The following is a 19,214-nucleotide window of genomic DNA, read 5'->3' on the forward strand; positions in this document are numbered from 1 at the left end:
ATTTATGGATCTTCAAAGCGATCTGGTCCACTCCTTTCAGTTGTGCTGTGTCCCTTCTGACCTGTCATCCCTACTTTTCACAGTTGGATGGACAGTCACTAAGCCAAGCACAAAGCCTGGTGGTGGCCAGGCTGCAGGGAGGATCCAGGGGACAGAGTCTGGGTGAGCTCATTGCCAAAGATCATGTCCTGGGGCTCTCCAGGGTCAGGAAGAAAAACACCCCTTTATACAAATCCTTCCTTCCTGTGTTTCACTCCTTATTTTCCACTTAGGAAAGTCATGTTGAAGAGACTCTTCTTTGGGTAAAGCTAAGAAATAAATCCCATTTTTCAGCTCCTAAGGAGGAGTGGAGGTGTTGGCTGTGCCCCTGGATGTGTGTGGTGCTACTGGAAGCCACCTGGTTTTCTGGAGCTGAAGTGACAGTCCAGAGCTATCACCTTCTTCTTCCTCAGCCTTTTGGTCCCAGGATCAATAACATTTACAAAGTATTTTGGCACACATCAGCATCTTGCAATTCAGTCTCAGCTGCCACTGTGATATTTGTCTCCTGTATTGTTCCTGTCCTTAACCTCCATATGCTCTGCAACTCCAAATGGAGATTTTCCTGCTCTGAAAGGCTCAATACACCAAGAGAGAAGAATAACCCATTCTGCTGGCTTTGGCAACTTTCTGAATTGCCAGCTGGGAAACCTGAGGACAGAACTCAGTCCTTTGAAGATAGAAGTGGTGATGATTGAAGATCAAAGAACAGGTTTCACATAAATTCCATGCATGTTTCTTCAGTCCTATTCACAATGAGGACATTTAGGAATTCCTCTGGCTGGGTTTCTAGAGTGAAGATGTTAGATTCTTTAAACCTTGGCCCAAATATAGTCCCCCAGTCTTGGAGCACAAAACTGTCTAGAGGGTGTGTGTATCTAAAAGCTACAGATATTCCACAGTAATCCTGTCTGCCACTCAGCTCAAGAAAGACATGGCAAACTTCCAGCTGGGGACAGAGAGGAAAGGGAGGAAAATGAACAGGGAAACCAAAGGCTCCACCTGGGTTGAACACAGTGACGGGAAGCAGTGCCTGCAGGTACCTGGGGACAGCCAGTGCTCCTTTGTCTGACCCTTCTGGCTCATGGATAAAACCCCTGAAGAATTCTCACATCATGGTTTTCTCTTCAACAAACCACGTCCTTTGTTTCTCTATTTTGTGAAGAATATTGGTGATACTGCACATGATCTAAACACAAATGCTGCTTCCTTCTTCAAAAAATTAATAACAAAAATTACCTTCTGCAGTGTTTTCCTGGTCCACCACAATCACAAAGCCATTGTGCAGGTAGCAAAGCACTGGGGCAAATGTGGAAGCATCCACTGGAAACTTGAGATCCTGCACAGTGATTCTGAGCCTTCCAATGATGCTTCCTGCTGCCAGGGATTCAAGCTGCACTTTCAGCTTCCCAGATTTGTACAAGGCAGAAATGTTGGGTGAAATAAATTTTCAAGCTGAGCAAAAGGAGAGAACTATTGACAATTAGGGAACCAACAGATACCCTTTTAAATATTTATATAAGCACAACATAGAGGGTGCTGAAAAAAGAAAAGTTCCAAAGTGTTTCAGAAATTTTATTTTTCAGAGGTAATTGTGGCACAAAGTAATGAGTCTCCTTGGTGCAAGCCTGCAGAGAAGGACTTGGGGGTGCTGGTGGATGAGAGGCTGGACACATCCTGGCTGTGGGCACTGGGACCCAGAAACTCTCTGTGTGCTGGGCTTCATCAAAATCAGCATGGGCAGCAGGAGAGAGGGGGATTCTGCCCCTTCAGGTGAGACTCCACCTGCAGAGCTGCCTCCAGCCCTGCACCCAGCACAGGAGGGATGTGGAGATGCTGGAGCCAGTCCAGAGGAGGCAAGATCAGAGCAGCTCTGCTGTCAGAAAAGGCTGAGTGAATTGGGATTGTTCAGCCTGGAGAGCAGAAAGCTCTGGGGAGACGTAATTGTGGCCTTCTAGTAGCTAAAAGGAACTTCCTGGAAAGATGAGGGACAGGATAAGAGGGAATAACTTCAAACTGACAGAGTAGGGTTAGATTAGATACTAGGAAAAACATCTTTACTGTCAGAGTGGTGAAGTCCTGGCACAGGTTGCCCAGACAAGCTGTGGATGCCCCATCCCTGGAAGTGTCCAAGGCCAGGTTGGAGAGGGATCTGAGCAACTTGGTCTGGTGGAAGGTGTCCCTACCCATGGCAGGAGTTTGGAACTGGATGATCTTCAGCCCCTCTTGTATGCAAACCATTCTATGATAATATAATTCTATTATACCTCTCCTGAAAGGGAATGAAACCTTACAACTTTAAAGAGAATTGTTTGGGCAAGCTTTGGTCCATATCCCTGCACTTCTCGTCATCCCATTCACTTTTAGAACTTTCACTTGGTTTTGGAATTTTCCCTTTATTTTTGTAACCATTTCATTTTTTTAGCAACCTCCCAACCAGCTTTTTTTGTTTTTTCTTTCTTCCGTGATTTTTGAATATTCTTTGGAGTAATTTCAGCAAGTTTTGGTCCATTTCCCTGCACTTCTTGTCATCTGTGGCCATTTCATGGTGGCCACCCTATTTCCAAATTTCTGAGTTTTTTCCCATCGCATTTCATTTCATCATATCTCCTCTCCAGAGGGTTTGTCAGACTTTGTCCTGCCATTTCAGGCTTTCATTCCTTTTCCTGAGCGGAAGAATTTCCTTTCAGGCAAGAGAACAAAATTCTGCAATTTCAATGAGCATCATTTGGGTAGCTTTGGTCCACATCCCTGCACTTCTTGGCATCCCACTCACTTTTAGTGTTTTCACTCAGTTTAGGAAATTTCCCATTTTTTTTTTAACAATTTCAATTTTTTACCAACCTCTCAACACACTCAATTTTTTTCCTTTCTTCCATGATTTCTGGATGTTATTAGGAGTAATTTTAGCAGTTTTGGTCCATTTCCCTGCACTTCTTACCATCCCACTCACTTTTAGTGTTTTCACTTGGTTTCAGAAGTTTCCCTTTGTGGCGAGCTGGGGTAGTGCAGGAGAGAATCTTCCCCCAATGACCTGCAGCTGCACTAATTACCAAAGAAGAAACATCTGTGCCTGGCCAATCAGTCTTCAGGATATAAAGGAAGAGGGCAGTTTTCTTTCACATATAGGCACTTGAAGATGCAGTGGGATCAGAAGGCTGCTGGTTGTGCAGAGAGGAACCAAGGGACATGTGGTCACCTAAGGGCTAGATAAGGTAAGGATATGTTGTACAAGGGACAGTCCAGGGCTAGGTGGCTGGGACAGCCTTTGACTTTGCCCAAAGCAAAAATATCTATGTGGCAAAAGAGTTTAGAGGTCAATAAAATATTCCACAGCTGTAGCCAAGCTGGGACTTAAGATATGAGCAAAAGTACTAATGATGGATATTCCTTGTTTAATTGAGCCATGGAATGACTCAAAACCCCAACAAAAACTGCATCAACATCAAAAAATGCAGGGGTGCTTTTTGTTGGCCAGTTTGCTCATTGAAGGTGATCTCCTGTGAGGGCATGGACTGAAGGTTGGTCAGTGTTGTTTGGTGATTGGTCTCTGTTGGAAGGAGTTGTGAGGGGGTGAATGAGGACAGGTCAGAGTTAAAGGGTAGCAGGAGATCTAGAGACATGGCTAGCTTATGCAGAATTTGTTTGGCATTACTCCCTGAATTTTTCTGCTAGAAGTCATAAGCTGGGCTGTGACAGAAAAGCTTCCCTGAACCAGCATCAGACCACAGCTAGCCATGCAGAAAGAAAAATCCAGAGCCATGGAAACTGATATATGTAAAGGAATCAGCACAAGCTGCTAATAAGAGAACGGAGTCTGAATTACCAAGGAAATCTGTAAGATAAGGAGACAGAGTTGTACAGAATTAACAGAGAGGCTTATGAGAAAAAGAGACAGTATTGTATAAGAAAAAGGCATGTAGAAGAAAATGTGTTGAGTTCAGAGTTGTGTGAGAATAAGGACTGAAGATGCCACCATGCAGAGTTTGTGTGTGAAGGCTAGTAAGGAATGGCAGTGCAAGGGCTGATGGTGTTACTAGCCCCATCTATCTTGTCTTAGATGTGATATCCCTTGATTTTTTTGAACCATTTCAATGTTTTAGCAACCTCTCAACAGGCTTCTTTTTCCTTTCTTCCATAATTTTAGAATTTGTTTTGGAGTAATTGCAATAAGTTTTGGTCCATTTCACAGCACTTCATGTCATCACAGTCCATTTCATCCTAGCTACCCTACTTCTAAATTTCCAATTATTTATTCATTGCAATTTATTTGATCATATCTCCATTCCAGAGGGTTTGTTAGACTTTGTCATCTGATTTCAGGATTCCATTGCCTTTGCTGAATGAAAGAATTTCCTTTCAGGAAAGGAAATGAAATCTTACAATTTCAATTAGCAACATTTGGGCAAACTTCAGTCCCTCTCCCTGCACTTCTTGTCATCCAATTCACTCTTAGTGTGTTCACTTGCTTTTAAAATTTTCCCTTTATTTTTCTAAACACTTCATTTTTTTAACAATGTTTCAACAGGTTCTATTTTTTCTTTTCTTACTGGATTTAAGAATTTTATTAGGAGTAATTTTAGCAAGATTTGGTCCATTTCCCTCCACTTCTTATCATCCTATTCAGTATTAGTTTTCACTCAGTTTTGGAAGTTTCCATATTTTTTTTAACCATTTCAATTTTTTAGCAACCTCTCAACAGGCTTTTTTTCTCTTTAATTATTTATAATTTGATTTGCAATAATTTTAGCATGTTTTGGTCCATATCCCTGTACTACTTGTCATCCCATTCACATTTAGTGTTTTCACTTGCTTTTTGGAGTATTCTCTTTCTGACCATTTTTTTTAAAATGTCTCAATGGCTCGATTTTTTTTCTTTTCTGTGATTTTGGAGTATTCTTTGGAGTAATTTCAGCAAGTTTTAGTCCATTTCACTGCAATTTTTGTCATCCCAGTCCATTTCATCATGGTCACCCCATTTCCAAGTTTCTGGGGTTTTTTCATCGCATTTTATTTCATCCTATCTCCTTTCCAGAGGGTTTATTAGACTTTGTCCTCTGATTTCAGGATTTCATTCCTTTCCTTCCTTTCATCTGACCACTGATGTTACAAACCAAGTTCCAAATTTTGGCTCAAGGGAGCACGAGTGCCTCTGGTCCTGCAGCAGAGCCTTGATGTTATCTCTATATGTCTCATATACATTTTGTTTCATTTACAAGTGGGGCAGGCTTAGTTCCCAGGGAGCATTTGACACTCATTTCAATCTGCACCTGAGTCAAGTAACAAAGAAACCAGGATTAGAGAGAAGAAAAATGGGGGTGGGTGGCTTCATAAAACGTGTTTGAGACAGCAAAGCTTCACAACAGTATCACAATTACATCATGGTAATTACCAAACCAGTGAGCAGTCACTTCAGTTGAACAAGTGATATTATTGTGAATATTGAAGCTGGCACAGTGCTGTCAATATTTGAGCTGTGCAGGAGCCAGCAGGTTTTCCTTGCATGTCTAGAAGGCAGCTCCTTGAACCTTTTGTTCCTTCATACACCTCAAAACATGTCTTCGAGCACAAATTGGAGAGCCATAAATTAGCACAGCTTTGTTCCCATTCAGACAGAGCTTGTTCTAAAAGATTCCTACAACACACTGTTTAGCTTGTGTAAGCTCACACCAGGGTGAATAGGCAAGGAAATGAGGAGAGAAGAAAAGAGAGGAGGATGTTGTGCTCACAAACACCCAAGGAGGCAGAAGCAACACAGATGGGCAATGCTCCTTTTTCTTCCCAACCCATTGAAGCCAATCAGGTCTGCATTAATCTCAGAAATCTCACTTGCCAAACTCTTACTACACAACAAAAGTGAACAATTTGCAACTGTGGGAAATAAAACCATGTGAGGAGGTTCAACTAGCAATTCCTGTTGGGCATATGCCTCTTCTCTGCTGCCCTTGAAAGTATAGCTCATTATTGTTTGGGGTTTTTCTCTTGCATTGTCCTAGTTTGGAGGACAGGTGTCTGCTGAGAAAGGCAGGAGCTTCTCTTTGAAATGGAGAATGTAAACCCCCTCCCTCCAAATTATTATAATTTTGAAATCAAGGGGCTCTCAAGCAAAGATATGGGAATAGGAATATCAGTTCTTTACTAGGGAAATTAAAATAGAAATACAGTACTACAAAGAACAAACCCCAAACCCTGACACAGTCAGAGTACAACCTGACACCCGTCAGGCAGGGTGTTGGCAGCAGTCCCATCCCATGGTGGCTGCATCCTCCTGCAGTGACAGATGTGGCTCAGTTGGAGCAATGCTCCTGTACAAGGTGCAGTTTCCCTCCGGAGCTCCAGTGGGGATGTGGAGAAATCCGGTTTTCCTCTGGAGTCCAGTGGAGAAAGGGGCTCCCTTAGTGTCCCAAAACCTCTGTTTTTATCTTGGTAAGAAATGTTGGGCTCTTCCCCCTGGCTGGAGCAACTCCCAATGGGATGCAGTAATTTTATCAGTGCCACAGTGGGACTCAATGGCCATGAGCAGAAAATGACTGGCTGGAGGAAGGATGGGTTGTGAAAAGATAAAGAACAATGCCCTGCCTGGTTTCAATGGATGGCCCATTAGCAGAATATCTCCCAGGGAGATCAGGATCACTGCCCCACCCTCAACAGATGGTGATAGAACAGATACCTGTTATCACACTCTGTATTGTAACCCCAGACATGCATTTAAATTCACACATGATTGAGTCACCCTTTGTTTTGGGGAAGCCTTGTTTTGGATGGAGATCCCAAATCCTTTCTATGGGCCCTGTTCTGTGCAGCAAAACTGCAGGAGATTGCTCCACCTGAAACCTCCCCCTTTTTTGGGAAGCTGAGAGCTGGCACCAGACTCTGTGACTCAAGTTTTGTTTCTGGCTGAGTTCACCTGACTGTGGACAGTGGCCACGTGTGCAGGTAAGGAATGCAGTTGAAGAAGAAAGCCTGATCCAGATACTTTTCCTGAAAGAAGAAAGAGCTTTGAGAGGAGCAAGACATTTATTGAGCAGACTGTGCTGAAATGAATGCCAGGAATGCCATTTCAATAATCCATTAAAAAGCCTCAAGTTAATTTACTGTGAATTTATTGCCAAATTAAACATCCAAGGAAAGGAGCTGCTGTTGCATGCCTGTATTTATAATTCCTTCACTCTTCTGTAGGGGAAAATTCTCACTGGCTTCATTGCTAACAATGCCAAGGGATTGATCTGTCTGGGCAGTTGAATTTTCTTGTAACTATAAAAAAAGGTCACAGGAAATAGTATGCTGATTTTGAAGGAGTATTTCATCCAGGCCTAAAACCCTCTACTAGATTAAATAAATTTTACTTTGAAAAAAAATATATTACCCAGAGATATAGTAATTTTACCTCTGTAAGCAACAGTCCTGAAAATTCCTCATATGCTGAGCTGCTGGAATTATGGAAATCATCAGTGAGGCTGTAGTTGAGAATCCTCAGAGTAACATCAAAGATCTTGGCCTCTATAGGACACAACTTTAAAACACACTGACAAAGCCAGAAAAGATTGTTAAAACTAATGTACCTGTACAAAATCTCAGCTGATGGAAGAAAGGAGGACAAGAGTGAGAGAGTTCAGTATTAAATAAAAAAAATAATGCCAATAGGCTCCTACAAGCTTCTGATACACTGAGAAGATGCACTTCTATCATGTCTAAAGAGATATTTTGGTGCCTAATTACAACTGCTTGAGAACTGGGTGTACACATACTTTATGTGTGGGTTTACACCTACCTGGGCCTGCCTCTACATAACTCCTGCCTTGAAGTTACACCCAGGGTTGAATTGCTTGTGGGCTCATCTCTGCCCCACCAGTCAGAGTTTTTTATTTATTTTCCTGATCTTGGTAGTGGGGATAGTAAATATATTTTTAAACTGAAAATGGAACAAAAAGCTGTGCATGCACCTGACTGATCCTGTACAGAACACAGGAGCCAAAAGCAAGAGCCAAGGAATCTCTAACTGCTTTGTCCTGTATAAACACTCTGAGGCTGTTACTCCTTGGACTGATCCTTGGAAAACTTCTTTTTCTCAAGGGCTCCAACTTTGTACTCTGAAGTTCAGCCCTCTGTTTTCATAACCACTAGACCTCCCATTTTCCCTCCTCAAAGGGAGTGACTTCCTCCTGACCCAAACTGGAGTCATCCCTCCTCTCATCAAAGGGAAGGCTCTTAGGGATAAACATGAACAGCAGCATTCCCACTGTGGTCAGTAATAAATAGTTCACTGCCTGCCCTTTGAGAAAAGGGGGAGAGATTTATTTCTTTGTTTGCATGGAGGCTAAGGAAATAACTTTGCTTTTTCTCTAGTCTTAAATTATGTTTGATCAACATGCTAGGACCTCAGGAAGCTCCCACCACCAGTTAATTGAACAGAACTGGGCAGGTAGTCTGAAGCTTTATTACTCAGTCCTTGCAATTTCCTTTAATCCTTTATTCAGCAGAATCTGCCCTTCCTCTGGGCACTCTTGTTGGCTCAGCTGAACCCTTGACAAACCAGTTGCCTGCATTTCCCACTGGCCACAGCCATCACCCAGGAAAAAGCCAGCCTGCTGGGAGATGGACAGCAGCAGGAAGCAGTGCCAGATACCAAAGATATAAATTTTTTAAAAATAATTGCAGCTTAGCTTAACATCTATAATAGTCTAATCAGCTCCAGCACTGCTTTATATTTAAGGCCAAAGCTCTGCTGCCTGATATTCTGGATTGGATAAATACTGGAGTAGATGAGATGAAAAGTGCTGAAGAAGGTGGGAAATGTTGCTTAGTGGGGACCAAAGGATCATTGCTGAACTGTGAGTGAGGATAGAAGGGAGGAGATAGGAGACACACTATGTTATATATATATATATTTACCTATTTTCACATTTTGACTGGAGATAATGTTTTTTCCACAAGTTTCATAGCTGATCTCTACTGAATACATCACGCCTATCTCCAGGTGAGACACATCCATTTGCATTTCCTCTGCCTTCAGTATTTGCACAGCTTCATGGCCCTTGGAAAGGGTGGTTCAGAGTGGAACTGCCAAGCCAGGACATTTCAAAGCTGCTGCTGGTAATACTGAGGATCCCATGGTTTGTAACTGCAGAGGGATCTGTTGCAGTCCTAGGAAGAGTTGGCACAGAAAAAGCAACATTTCACTTTTAAAGCCTTGTGCTGTTCTAAATCCAGTACAGACAAGCATTGTGACAGTCAATAGGGTAAGGTTCCCTCTACATCAGAATCTGCCCCTCTCACACTAACAGATCCTCTCATCCATGAACCATCCCACTAGAGTGACTAAATTAGTGTTTAACCTTTTTATTTCCTTTTATTATATGTGTTTCTGTTGAATCATAGAATCACAGAATAGTTTGGGCTGGAAAGAACCTTAAAGATCATCCAGTTCCTGTCATGGGCAGGACCAGGCTGCTCAGAGCCCAGTCCAACCTGGCCCTGAACATTTCCAGGGATGAGGCAGCCACAATTCCTCTGGAGAATCTAATCTCCAGTCACGTAAATAATCACTCAGTGAGCCACAGGTGCAAGAAACAGGAATAGGTTTGGAAGAGTCACTCTGGGTACTTTTCATTTGTTGACACCTGCTTGTCCTCCTGTCACTTTAATCATCAAAATGCACCCATTCAGACAAAAGTTGCCTGGATTTATCCTGGAAACCCCCCCAGAGCCCAGACAACAACCTGGGGAAGAGTGGCATGCAGCACTTCACCTGTTCTTCCACTCCAGTCCATGCAATGATTGTCATGTCAATGGGAAAAGACAGAGCCCTTCAGGGATGATTCCTCTCCTGGGAGGAGGAGCTGTTTAAATTGGGTGGATGAGTTGCCCTGCAGCAGAGCCAGTTTGTCTGGCAAGAGAGAGAGAGAGCCCAGACAAGAACCTCTGCTGGAGAGAGCTGGGGCCAGGTGAGATGAGCATCACACCCCCTGCTAGCCCAGAGCTGCTGCCACAGCTTCAAATCTTCCATGCTGATGGTTAGACTAAGGAAAAAAGGTTGTTTTCATAAATTGCTTCAACAACACAAAATTGTTTCCAGCACTCTGAGCCAGGTGGCAGCCAAGCACCCCCAAAGCCAATCCCCCCTGCACTAGAGGGGCCTCAGTTTAATTCCTCTGGCTTCAGCTTCAATCAAGTTGTGCATGAAGATCAAGAATATCTAGCCTGAACTCTCAAAGAACAACTTAGATCTGTTTCCTCCCACAGAAGAACAGGGTGTTGTTAAAAGGATTGTAATAACTCTTGTCTGAAAGGGCTGGATCACCCATGTAAACACAAATTTACTGAGGTTTGTTCCCCTCACAAATCAAGAAAACATTTATTAAAATCCAAGGTTACTTACAGCACCCAGCATCATAGATTGGTTGATTATGGACAAGAGGCTTGATTTCCTTATAGAAGGAGAGCTACTGCCAGTGTTAACAGCATTTACTGAAATTGGAGTAGATGCTACAGTGCCATGGGGAAAATCATATTATCAAATAATTAGAGTATTTCTAAGAAAGCAAATCCAAAGTAATACCAATAATGTTTTCCACATGAAAAGCAACAATAGAAGAGTATAAATAGAAAATAAAAGTATTATCATATCACAAAAGCATAAAGTAATGCATTATCCTAATTTTTTGAGATTAAGGGATTGTAAAATTGTTTTCTAACTAAAGCATTGTATCTGCAAGTGGTTATTCATCTCATTATCTTAAAGCCTATTAGCAGGCCCATTGATGTCTGTGGGCTGTAAGTATATTTTGCTGAACACGAGGAATTATTTCAGCCAGTGCCAAACTGCAGCAGAGGGCTCAGCAGCAGTGCAGCAGCTCAGGGTGGGATCATACAAACACTGAGTCCAGGCTGCAGTCAAAAAAGGAAAAAGGAAAATTGCAGAAATAATGTAATTGTTTCTCGAGAGGCTGGGGAGATGCACTGACAACAAGTGAGTCACTCTGAGAAGCAGAAGGGTCTGAAGCTTTAGGGTTTGGTAGGTGAGTGAGGATAGATGTGGCTGAAATAGAGGAAAAAGCAAGGGACTGTGAAATAAATACAGTAGTTTCACGAATACAAGCCGCACGGATTATAAGCCGCACCCCCGGTGCCTCGACAATGTTGCTGTCTTTGTCAATAGATAAGCCGCACCCCGAATATTAGCCGCACTTTCGTTCGTCGCGAGAATCCGTGCGCAGCTTTCACAAATTGGCCAATTAGTAACAGGATCGCGGCATAGTGGGCTTTACTGGCTCGGGGCGGGGCCAGGCAGGCTCGGCCCGCTCATGGTTGCCGACGGGGCCGGGTGGCCCAGCTCAGCGCCACGGCTCGGCGGGGCTGGCCGGGTGGTGCTGCCGCCGCCACCGGGCTCGCTGGCCCCCCTCTCCCGTCAGCACCGCCCCGCTGCCGCGTTCGCTCGCCCGGCTGGCAGGGCTGCCGCCGCCGGGCTTGCCGCCCGCCCCGCGGCCGCTTTCGCGAGCGGCGGCGCTTTCGCGAGCAGCGGCGCTTTCGCGAGCGCCGCTTTCGCTCGCCCCGCCGGCAGGGCTGCCGCCGCCGCCACCAGGCTCGCCGGCCGCCCCCTCCCGTCTGCACCGCCGCCGCGTTTCCTCGCCCTGGCCGGCACTGCAGGCCCCCGCACCGCCGGGCTCCCCCACGCTGCTGGCCCTGATTATGCTGGGCTTCCCCCGCTGCCAGGCAGCCCCACCCGCCGGCCTTCCTGCTTCTGCCATGCTCCCCTGCACTGCTAGCCCCAGTTCTCCCGGGCTCCCCCGCCATGCTGGCTCAGGCTCTGCCGCCCTCCCTGCCCCGCCCTGCTGGCTCAGGCTCTGCCGCCTGCCCCCCACACTGCTGGCCCCGCCTCTGCCAGGCTTTCCCACCTCTGCCGGGGCCGGCCGGGCTCCAGCTTGGCTTGGGGCTGCCGCGGGCTCTCACTTCCCTGTTGGCAGCTTTTAGAATTTTGTTAATAGATTAGCCGCCCCGGAATATTAGCCGCACTTCCGGGTTTCCACCAAAATTTTGGTCAAATTGGTGCGGCTTGTATTCGTGAAATTACTGTACTCTGCATTTCCATCAGAAATAGGTAACAGGTTTATGTGGCATTTTCTCCCAACAGGAGGAGAAGGGGCACTCATGCTCCAGAAATTCCTGCAGGTGACTCCTGAAAGGAGCACAAAGTCCTGCAGGAACATCCTCAGCACTTCCCAAGGTGAGACCTGCATTTGTTACCTTCCTTCCTTGGGCTGAGCCAGGGAGGGATGACAGTGGCCTGTTCATGCTGAACCCTCCAGGTTTACACAGCTGCTTTTCCCAGGGCAAGCACTGAATTCAGAATAGGAGCATTCATTGACATCTAGGAAAAACAACACACCTTGCACAGGTGTTGGGAGCAGCATCAAGAGTGATCTGCACTGTGTGTAGACCAGACTGTGGCTATGATAAATTCAGTGTAAATCTGCAGCAATGCTGTTAAAACCATTCTGGATGTTATCACCTGTTGGAGCCCTGGTCACTGAGAATTTTAAACTTTCTGTGCTGACAGGCACTGACCCCCAAGAAAACACTGCTTTTGACTTGAAGCCATAGAGAAGGCTTCCAAAATTAAATTATAGAACCAGGATTATAAGTGTGTAGGTTGAATAAAAGTATGTAATATCACATGGTCAAAAACTTAGATTTTTAAGGTTTTAGAAAATAGTAATATATATAAAGCAAAATAGAAGTTGTAGGGTGGAGATTTGTCTTTCTTCTTCACCTTCTTCTTCATAGGTTTGAGAGATCTTGTTTAATTGAAAAGTCCACATTGCAGGCCACAGGTAATTACTTATTAGGTTAAAAGTAAAAATGATTTAGGTGTTATTTCGTAATTAGACAATTGGTCCTTAAAAAGCCTTGTAGAAAGAAATATATGTCTCCATTTTTAACTTGTTAGCTTGAAGTGCACTAGAATTCACAGTTTGTGAGACTGTAATATAAATAAGAATTAATAAACATCTAAGTCCAAACAAAAAATACTGCCTCATACATTTAATCCCAGCCTAATATAAAAAAAAAATAAAACACAATAACCACCCTATCACTTTTTACCTCAATTATTTCGATTTAGGGGACAATTAGGGGCAGCTCCAGCTTACACCTGGAGGATGCCATCCAAACCTGGGTTGTCAGCACAGGAGGAAGGAGAATTACCCAGTGATTTCACTGAAAGCTGGACTGAGTAAACACAAAATAAGGAGCATTGAAAATGGTGCTTCTGATTCATTTCTGCATAACTGCAGAGCAATGAGTATAAATAATTTATTTGGCATAATTTAAAATTAATATATTAAAATGTTTATGAAACATTTAGAAAGTATATAGTAATAGGCTATAGTAATTAACAGACTATAAATATTACTTTTTTCATACAGGCTACTGGAAGTAACATGGCAACAGAATATATCTGCTTCCCAAGAAAACAGGTTTTTTAACAGTCTGTTTAGTACAACTAATGATTGTGGTGCAAATAGGCACATATTTGCTTTTTAATCTGAAAAACTGCATTATTGGGAGAAAATAAATTTGAGGGTTCAGAAGCATTCCCTTCCAAACTATTCACTCCAAAATAATCATTAACTCTCCATCCTCCACCAGAAAGGTCAGGGCTGTGTTTGCAAAGTTTGCAAGATCCTCTGTGCTACATTTGAAAGCAAATTACAGTAATTTCAAGATTATAAGCCGCACCTGATTATAAATCGCATGTTACAATACAGGATGTGATAAAAGGTATCTGTTCTATCACCATCTGTTGAGGGTGGGGGCAGTGAGCCTGATCTCCATGGGAGATATTCTGCTAATGGGCCATCCATTGAAACCAGGCAGGGCATTGTTCTTTATCTTTTCACAACCCATCCTGGACTCCAGAGGAAAACCGGATTTCTCCACATCCCCACTGGAGCTCCAGAGGGAAACTGCACCTTGTACAGGAGCACTGCTCCAACTGAGCCACATCTGTCACTGCAGGAGGATGCAGCCACCATGGGATGGGACTGCTGCCAACACCCTGCCTGACGGGTGTCAGGTTGTACTCTGACTGTGTCAGGGTTTGGGGTTTGTTTCTTTGTAGTACTGTATTTCTATTTTAATTTCCCTAGAGAAGAACTGTTATTCCTAATTCCCATATCTTTGCCTGAGAGCCCCTTGATTTCAAAATTATAATAATTTGGAGGGAGGGGGTTTCCATTCTCCATTTCAAAGAGAAGCTCCTGCCTTTCTCAGCAGACACCTGTCCTCCAAACTAAAACAGCAACTTTTCATTCTTTGTCCATATATAAGCTGCACTTCGGACCAAAATTTTAGTCAAAATTGTGCGGCTTATAATCGTGAAATTACTGTAATGGTTGTATAAATGAGATCCCAAATGAAAAGGGTGAAACCCCCTAAAATGAGGCAGGATTGCAATCAGTGACCTTGAACTTGTGTGTCAATCACTTTACACCCACATTTCACCATGGCCTCCAGGGAGGAGGAAACCTCTGCCAGGGCGCTGGGTGGTGCATTCCAAGGAGAAAAGAACCTGGGATGCCCCTGTCCCTGTGCAGATGTCCCCATGCCACTCTGGATGTGGTGCACAGATGCATTCAGGGGCTGCAATGCCCCAGTGACCTGGAAACCAGGGCAGCAAACACTGGAGCACCTTGGTCATTTCCCAGCACGTGAATTATGCAATGGTTGTTATCATAATCAGAGTGTGGAATTCAGAAATGCAGAAAGCATGGTGAAGTGGTGACATTCAGGTCTGTATTTATGTGAGTTCTTATTCTCACATTCACAACACGTTTATGTTACAGAGGTACAGGCTAAGGGGGGTGTGGAGCTGATCTCAAAATGCTTTGGCAGAAGGAGTAACCCAGGAAGAGGTGGGAAAACCCTGCTTTGCAAAGTCTCAGTGGATTACAATGCATTACACAGGCCATGACAATTCAGCTGCAATGAAGCTGTCCAACACTTCTTACTCTGAACAGCCCAATGGACTGCTGGCAAAGGGGATAGGAAGAAAAAGAGCAAAAGCAATAAACTCAGGATGAGGGGTGGGATTAAGAGCCACAGAGAGACCCTAGAGACACCAAACATCCCAAATGAGATTCAGGAATGAGAGAAGGGATCTGCTGGTGGGCTGAGCATGAAGAGTCAGTGGAACAGACAGCAGGACACTGAACAGCTCAGCTGCCCATTTCTAGAGTGTTTGACTTCCACACAGCTTGTTTTCCACCAAAATATAAAAGCCTTGGTGGACCCTGCCCCTACTCCCTGCTACACAGCACCAGGACCAGGGTTTTTTGGTTTTTTAGGATATGAGAAGGAGAAATCTGACAGGAGGATGAATTACACCCATGCTGTCATTTTTTCTATTTTCCTGCCCATCAGTGCCAGCAGATTATGGCAGATAGGTTTGTCTTGGAAAGGCTTAACTTAAAATTCCATGTCAGAAAACCTTTGAAGGTCCTGAAGTCTGGTCCCAGTGTGTCATAGACCCAAAACTGAACTGACACAGCCCTGGAGCAAGCACTACTTCAGCAGGAAAACCCCCTTTTATTTCAGTATGCCTTTAAACTGCCCTTGGAAGAGACCTGAAAAATTTGCTTAAGAAGCTGATAAATCAAAGTTACAGTAATTTCACGAATACAAGCCGCAGCAAGAAGACTAAAATTTTGGTGGAAACCCGGAAATGCGGCCAATATTCCGGTGCGGCTAATCTATGGACAAAAATGTGATATCTGCCCTTACCTAGTATCATGCTGGTCCAGTCCCGAGCCAAAACAGTCTGAAATCCATGGTTTCCTGTTGTTCCGACGATGAACCAATCAGAGAACAGCTTATTGCCTGCCTGTGGATGGCGGCGTTACTGAGGGGCGGGGGTTGTTATTGGGGTGAGTTACCTCGGCAGTTCGATAAAAGTGTGTGATATTTCTCTGTACTTTTTAAAGTGTTTTCAGTCTTGTGCGGCTACGGGGCTGGCTGGGCTCGCAGGGAGAGGGCTGGGGGAGCCTCTCTCCCCGCAGGGAGAGGGATGAAGCGGGCAATCGGCTCGCAGGGAGAGGGCTGGGGGAGCCGCTCAGCCCGCAGGGAGAGGGGTAGAACAGCCACTCGGCTCGCAGGGAGAGGGCCAGAGCGGCTGCTCGCCCCGCGGGCCGCGAGGGCTACAACGGGGCCGCTTGCCCCGCGGGGCTGCGAGGGCTACAACGGCCGCTCCCCCCGCAGGCCGCGAGGGCTACAACGGCCGCTCCTGTGCCAGCACGGAGATGTGGCTCCGCTCGGAGCTCAGCTGCCTGCCCGCGCAGCTGAGCAGCTGTTTAAAGGCAACGCGGATCCATTGGGAATGCTCGCAAAATGACCACACTATTGTTCCTGTCTTTTTCGGCTTGTAAATAAAGGGTGTGTCTTTTTTCACTTGGAAACAATGTTTCCAAGGTCAGCAGTAAGCCAGTAAGCCCCGGCAATCCCGCAATTGTGTTACTAAATGACGACTTTGTGAAAGTTCGCGGCGAACTAAAGTGCGGCTAATATTCCAGGTGCGGCTTATCTATTGACAAAGACATCAATGTTGCCAACACACCGGATATGCGGCTTATACTCCGTGCGGCTTGTATTCGTGAATTTACTGTACTTGAATTGCTTAAGGATGCAGCTGGCATTCAGTAATCAGAAATACAGAAGTAATCAGAAATAGGGCCAAAAAAAATCAATCTGGTAGAACACAGGGGTGAAAAGAGTGGCCTTTGAGTACCAGAATTATGGGCACACTGAGGGAAGAGTTCATTTTTGTACATACCATGGAGTGCAAAAGGCAGGGATGATGCAGAAGGTGAGAATCCACCCGGATTAATTCATTAAAATCCATTTCCACAAGCACTGTCACGTTGCACCAGAACATCCTCCCTGCAGCACAGGCAATAAAACAGCCAAGTCATCTGAGGTCTGGTGCTACAGAAGGTGACAGAGCTTCAGGGAGGCTCTGAGGGAACAAAGCAAGATTTAACTTGGCAAATGTGAGGGGCCCACGAGCAGCCACCAGCTAGGGGCTGGTTTGCCATATGCCAGAGGCAGAGGAGGCAGCCAAGGAGGAGCTCCAGGGAAGGTTTGCTGGACCCACAGCACCCACACAGCGCTCAGTGCTCATGGAATATCCTGGAGTCCCTCCAAGGCAGATTCCCATATTTGTTTTAGGAAGAGCTATGGTAACAGTTTTGCTGCCCACTCCCACCCTCAGGAGGGAAAATTAAGGATGTTTCTATTAGAATTTATCAGTAACATACCCTCTGGCATGGGATCCACACAGCCTGCTCCTTTGGATGAGCTGCAGCGTTTTTTCAGCCCTGGACATTCAGTATCGAACGTGCAAGGATAATCAAATGTTTCCATATCCTTCACTGGACAAATACCAGGTCTTGAGGCAAATACACTGGATCCATTGAGTGCTAAGTAACAAAAACATTTCTGAGAACAAAAATACAGACAGTTGTTTCCATTAAATTGTGATATTTAATTTATACCAAACACCTCCTCCTCATTTTAGAAGCGTGCCTGTTCTGAGTTTTTAATGGGAAGAAAACAGCAGCCTAAAATATCATTATTTCATTTCAAGGGTGTAAATATTCTCAGATCTTTCTCTTGTCCATGACATTTCTGTCACAGAAATTTTGAGTTTTTAACTTTCCATTAATAATTATGGATGGATGGGCTCATAGTTAAGTTTCTAAATGTGGAGACACTGAAGCACTGCAAAACAGAAAATGTGCCTGATGTCAGCTGTGACTAATCCAAAAAATACATAATGATCAAAGAAAGCAGGTACTGTGTAAGACTGAAATTGAGAACTTTCATTTAACATTTTGTGGCACAAGTATAACCTTAGCTGCAGTAATTCTGTTCCAGCTGGCCACTCCAGGAGGTTTGGTAGCCCAAGCCAGAGAGCCCTGCAGAGAAGGCAGCTGAGGCAGGAGGATGCTGCTTCCCAAGCCAAGGGCAGACAGTGGTTCTAGGTCAGTGCCAGCACAAAATCTCTTCTCTGGAGGAAAAAAGAAAATATTTCCAAGCCCTACAAACTCACTTTTGTACTCACACTCTCAAACACAGCTCCAAGTAATGCTCAACTCTGATTTTTTTTTTCCATTAATTTTGCACCTCCAGGTTTTTGATCCTTTACTGGGCAATTCAAGTCAGCCAGGAGAAAAATGAACCTGATTGTTGCAATAGAAACAGTTGTGGTGCAGAAAAACCACATTTGACGTAGTAAAAGCCATAGCAAGTGGAAAGTCCATGGCAAATTATAAATCTGTTATGAACAGTCAATTTTTCTGTGGGTTTACAATTTCTGTTATCCCAAGGCTTTGGATGAGAGTAAATTTGAGGTTTCTAAGAAGCAGGAGGGGATATTGAATCTAGCACTTTTGGCCTCAACAAAGTAACCTTTTTAGCCAGGGAAATTATTTTGATTAACCAAGATTTAAACTAAATCTATGTAACTTGCTGCCACATGCACATTCCAGGTCCTCCTCTCTCTGGGGCTGCCACTACAGGTGGTTCCCCCCAGAAACATCCTTTCTGATGTTCAAAGCCACATTAAGGTGTGATACAGCCTTAGCTGAGTCTCACACACATTCCCAGCCTCAGTGATTGCTCCTTCCCAGCCTCCTGTGCAGGGAGCTAAGCAGCCTCACACTGGATTTTGCACAACCACAAGCACCAAGGCATCTCCCTGTGTTAGAAAATTCCCTATTCACCAGTGTTCCTCACTGTTCAAGCCAGGTACATCATGGCCAGCTGGACCCAGACGTGGAAATTCCTTCAGCCCTGAGGTTCAGGTGCAGCTCAAGCAGCTTTGAGGGTCAAAGCAGATTTTTTCCCACCTGGGTCTCTTTTTTTTTGGTGTGTTTAACTGCAGTGTAAATGGTTTAATGAGTCACATGCAATCTCAGAAAACACTATTGAATCCTGGCAGGGTGCCACAGTAGCCATTTATCTGAAATCAAAAGGTCATCGTTTTCAGATCAGCGGAAACAGAGATGGATTCACTTCACATTTCTGTCTAATTGTACCAGATGCACTTTGGAAATTCAATTTATGCCCTTCTCTTCAATCATGCTGGGGACAGTCACCTACCAAGCAAGCAGTGAGGAGCA

The 19,214-nt window shown here is 44.5% G+C and overlaps 1 protein-coding gene across 1 annotated transcript in view; it reads right to left on the bottom strand.

Annotated features, from left to right (window-relative positions):
- The window catches only part of UMODL1 (uromodulin like 1), an 83,318-nt gene that overhangs the window by 29,500 nt on the left and 34,604 nt on the right, over positions 1-19,214 (bottom strand). Inside the window, 7 exon segments of the mRNA XM_042778998.1 lie at positions 1,279-1,479; positions 7,411-7,539; positions 8,932-9,077; positions 9,079-9,160; positions 12,338-12,406; positions 14,535-14,697; positions 16,865-16,971. Coding sequence (XP_042634932.1) covers positions 1,279-1,479; positions 7,411-7,539; positions 8,932-9,077; positions 9,079-9,160; positions 12,338-12,406; positions 14,535-14,697; positions 16,865-16,971 — 897 coding nt within the window.

Source organism: Catharus ustulatus, chromosome 2 (assembly GCF_009819885.2).
Source record: "Catharus ustulatus isolate bCatUst1 chromosome 2, bCatUst1.pri.v2, whole genome shotgun sequence".
NCBI classification, from domain to species: Eukaryota; Metazoa; Chordata; class Aves; order Passeriformes; family Turdidae; genus Catharus; species Catharus ustulatus.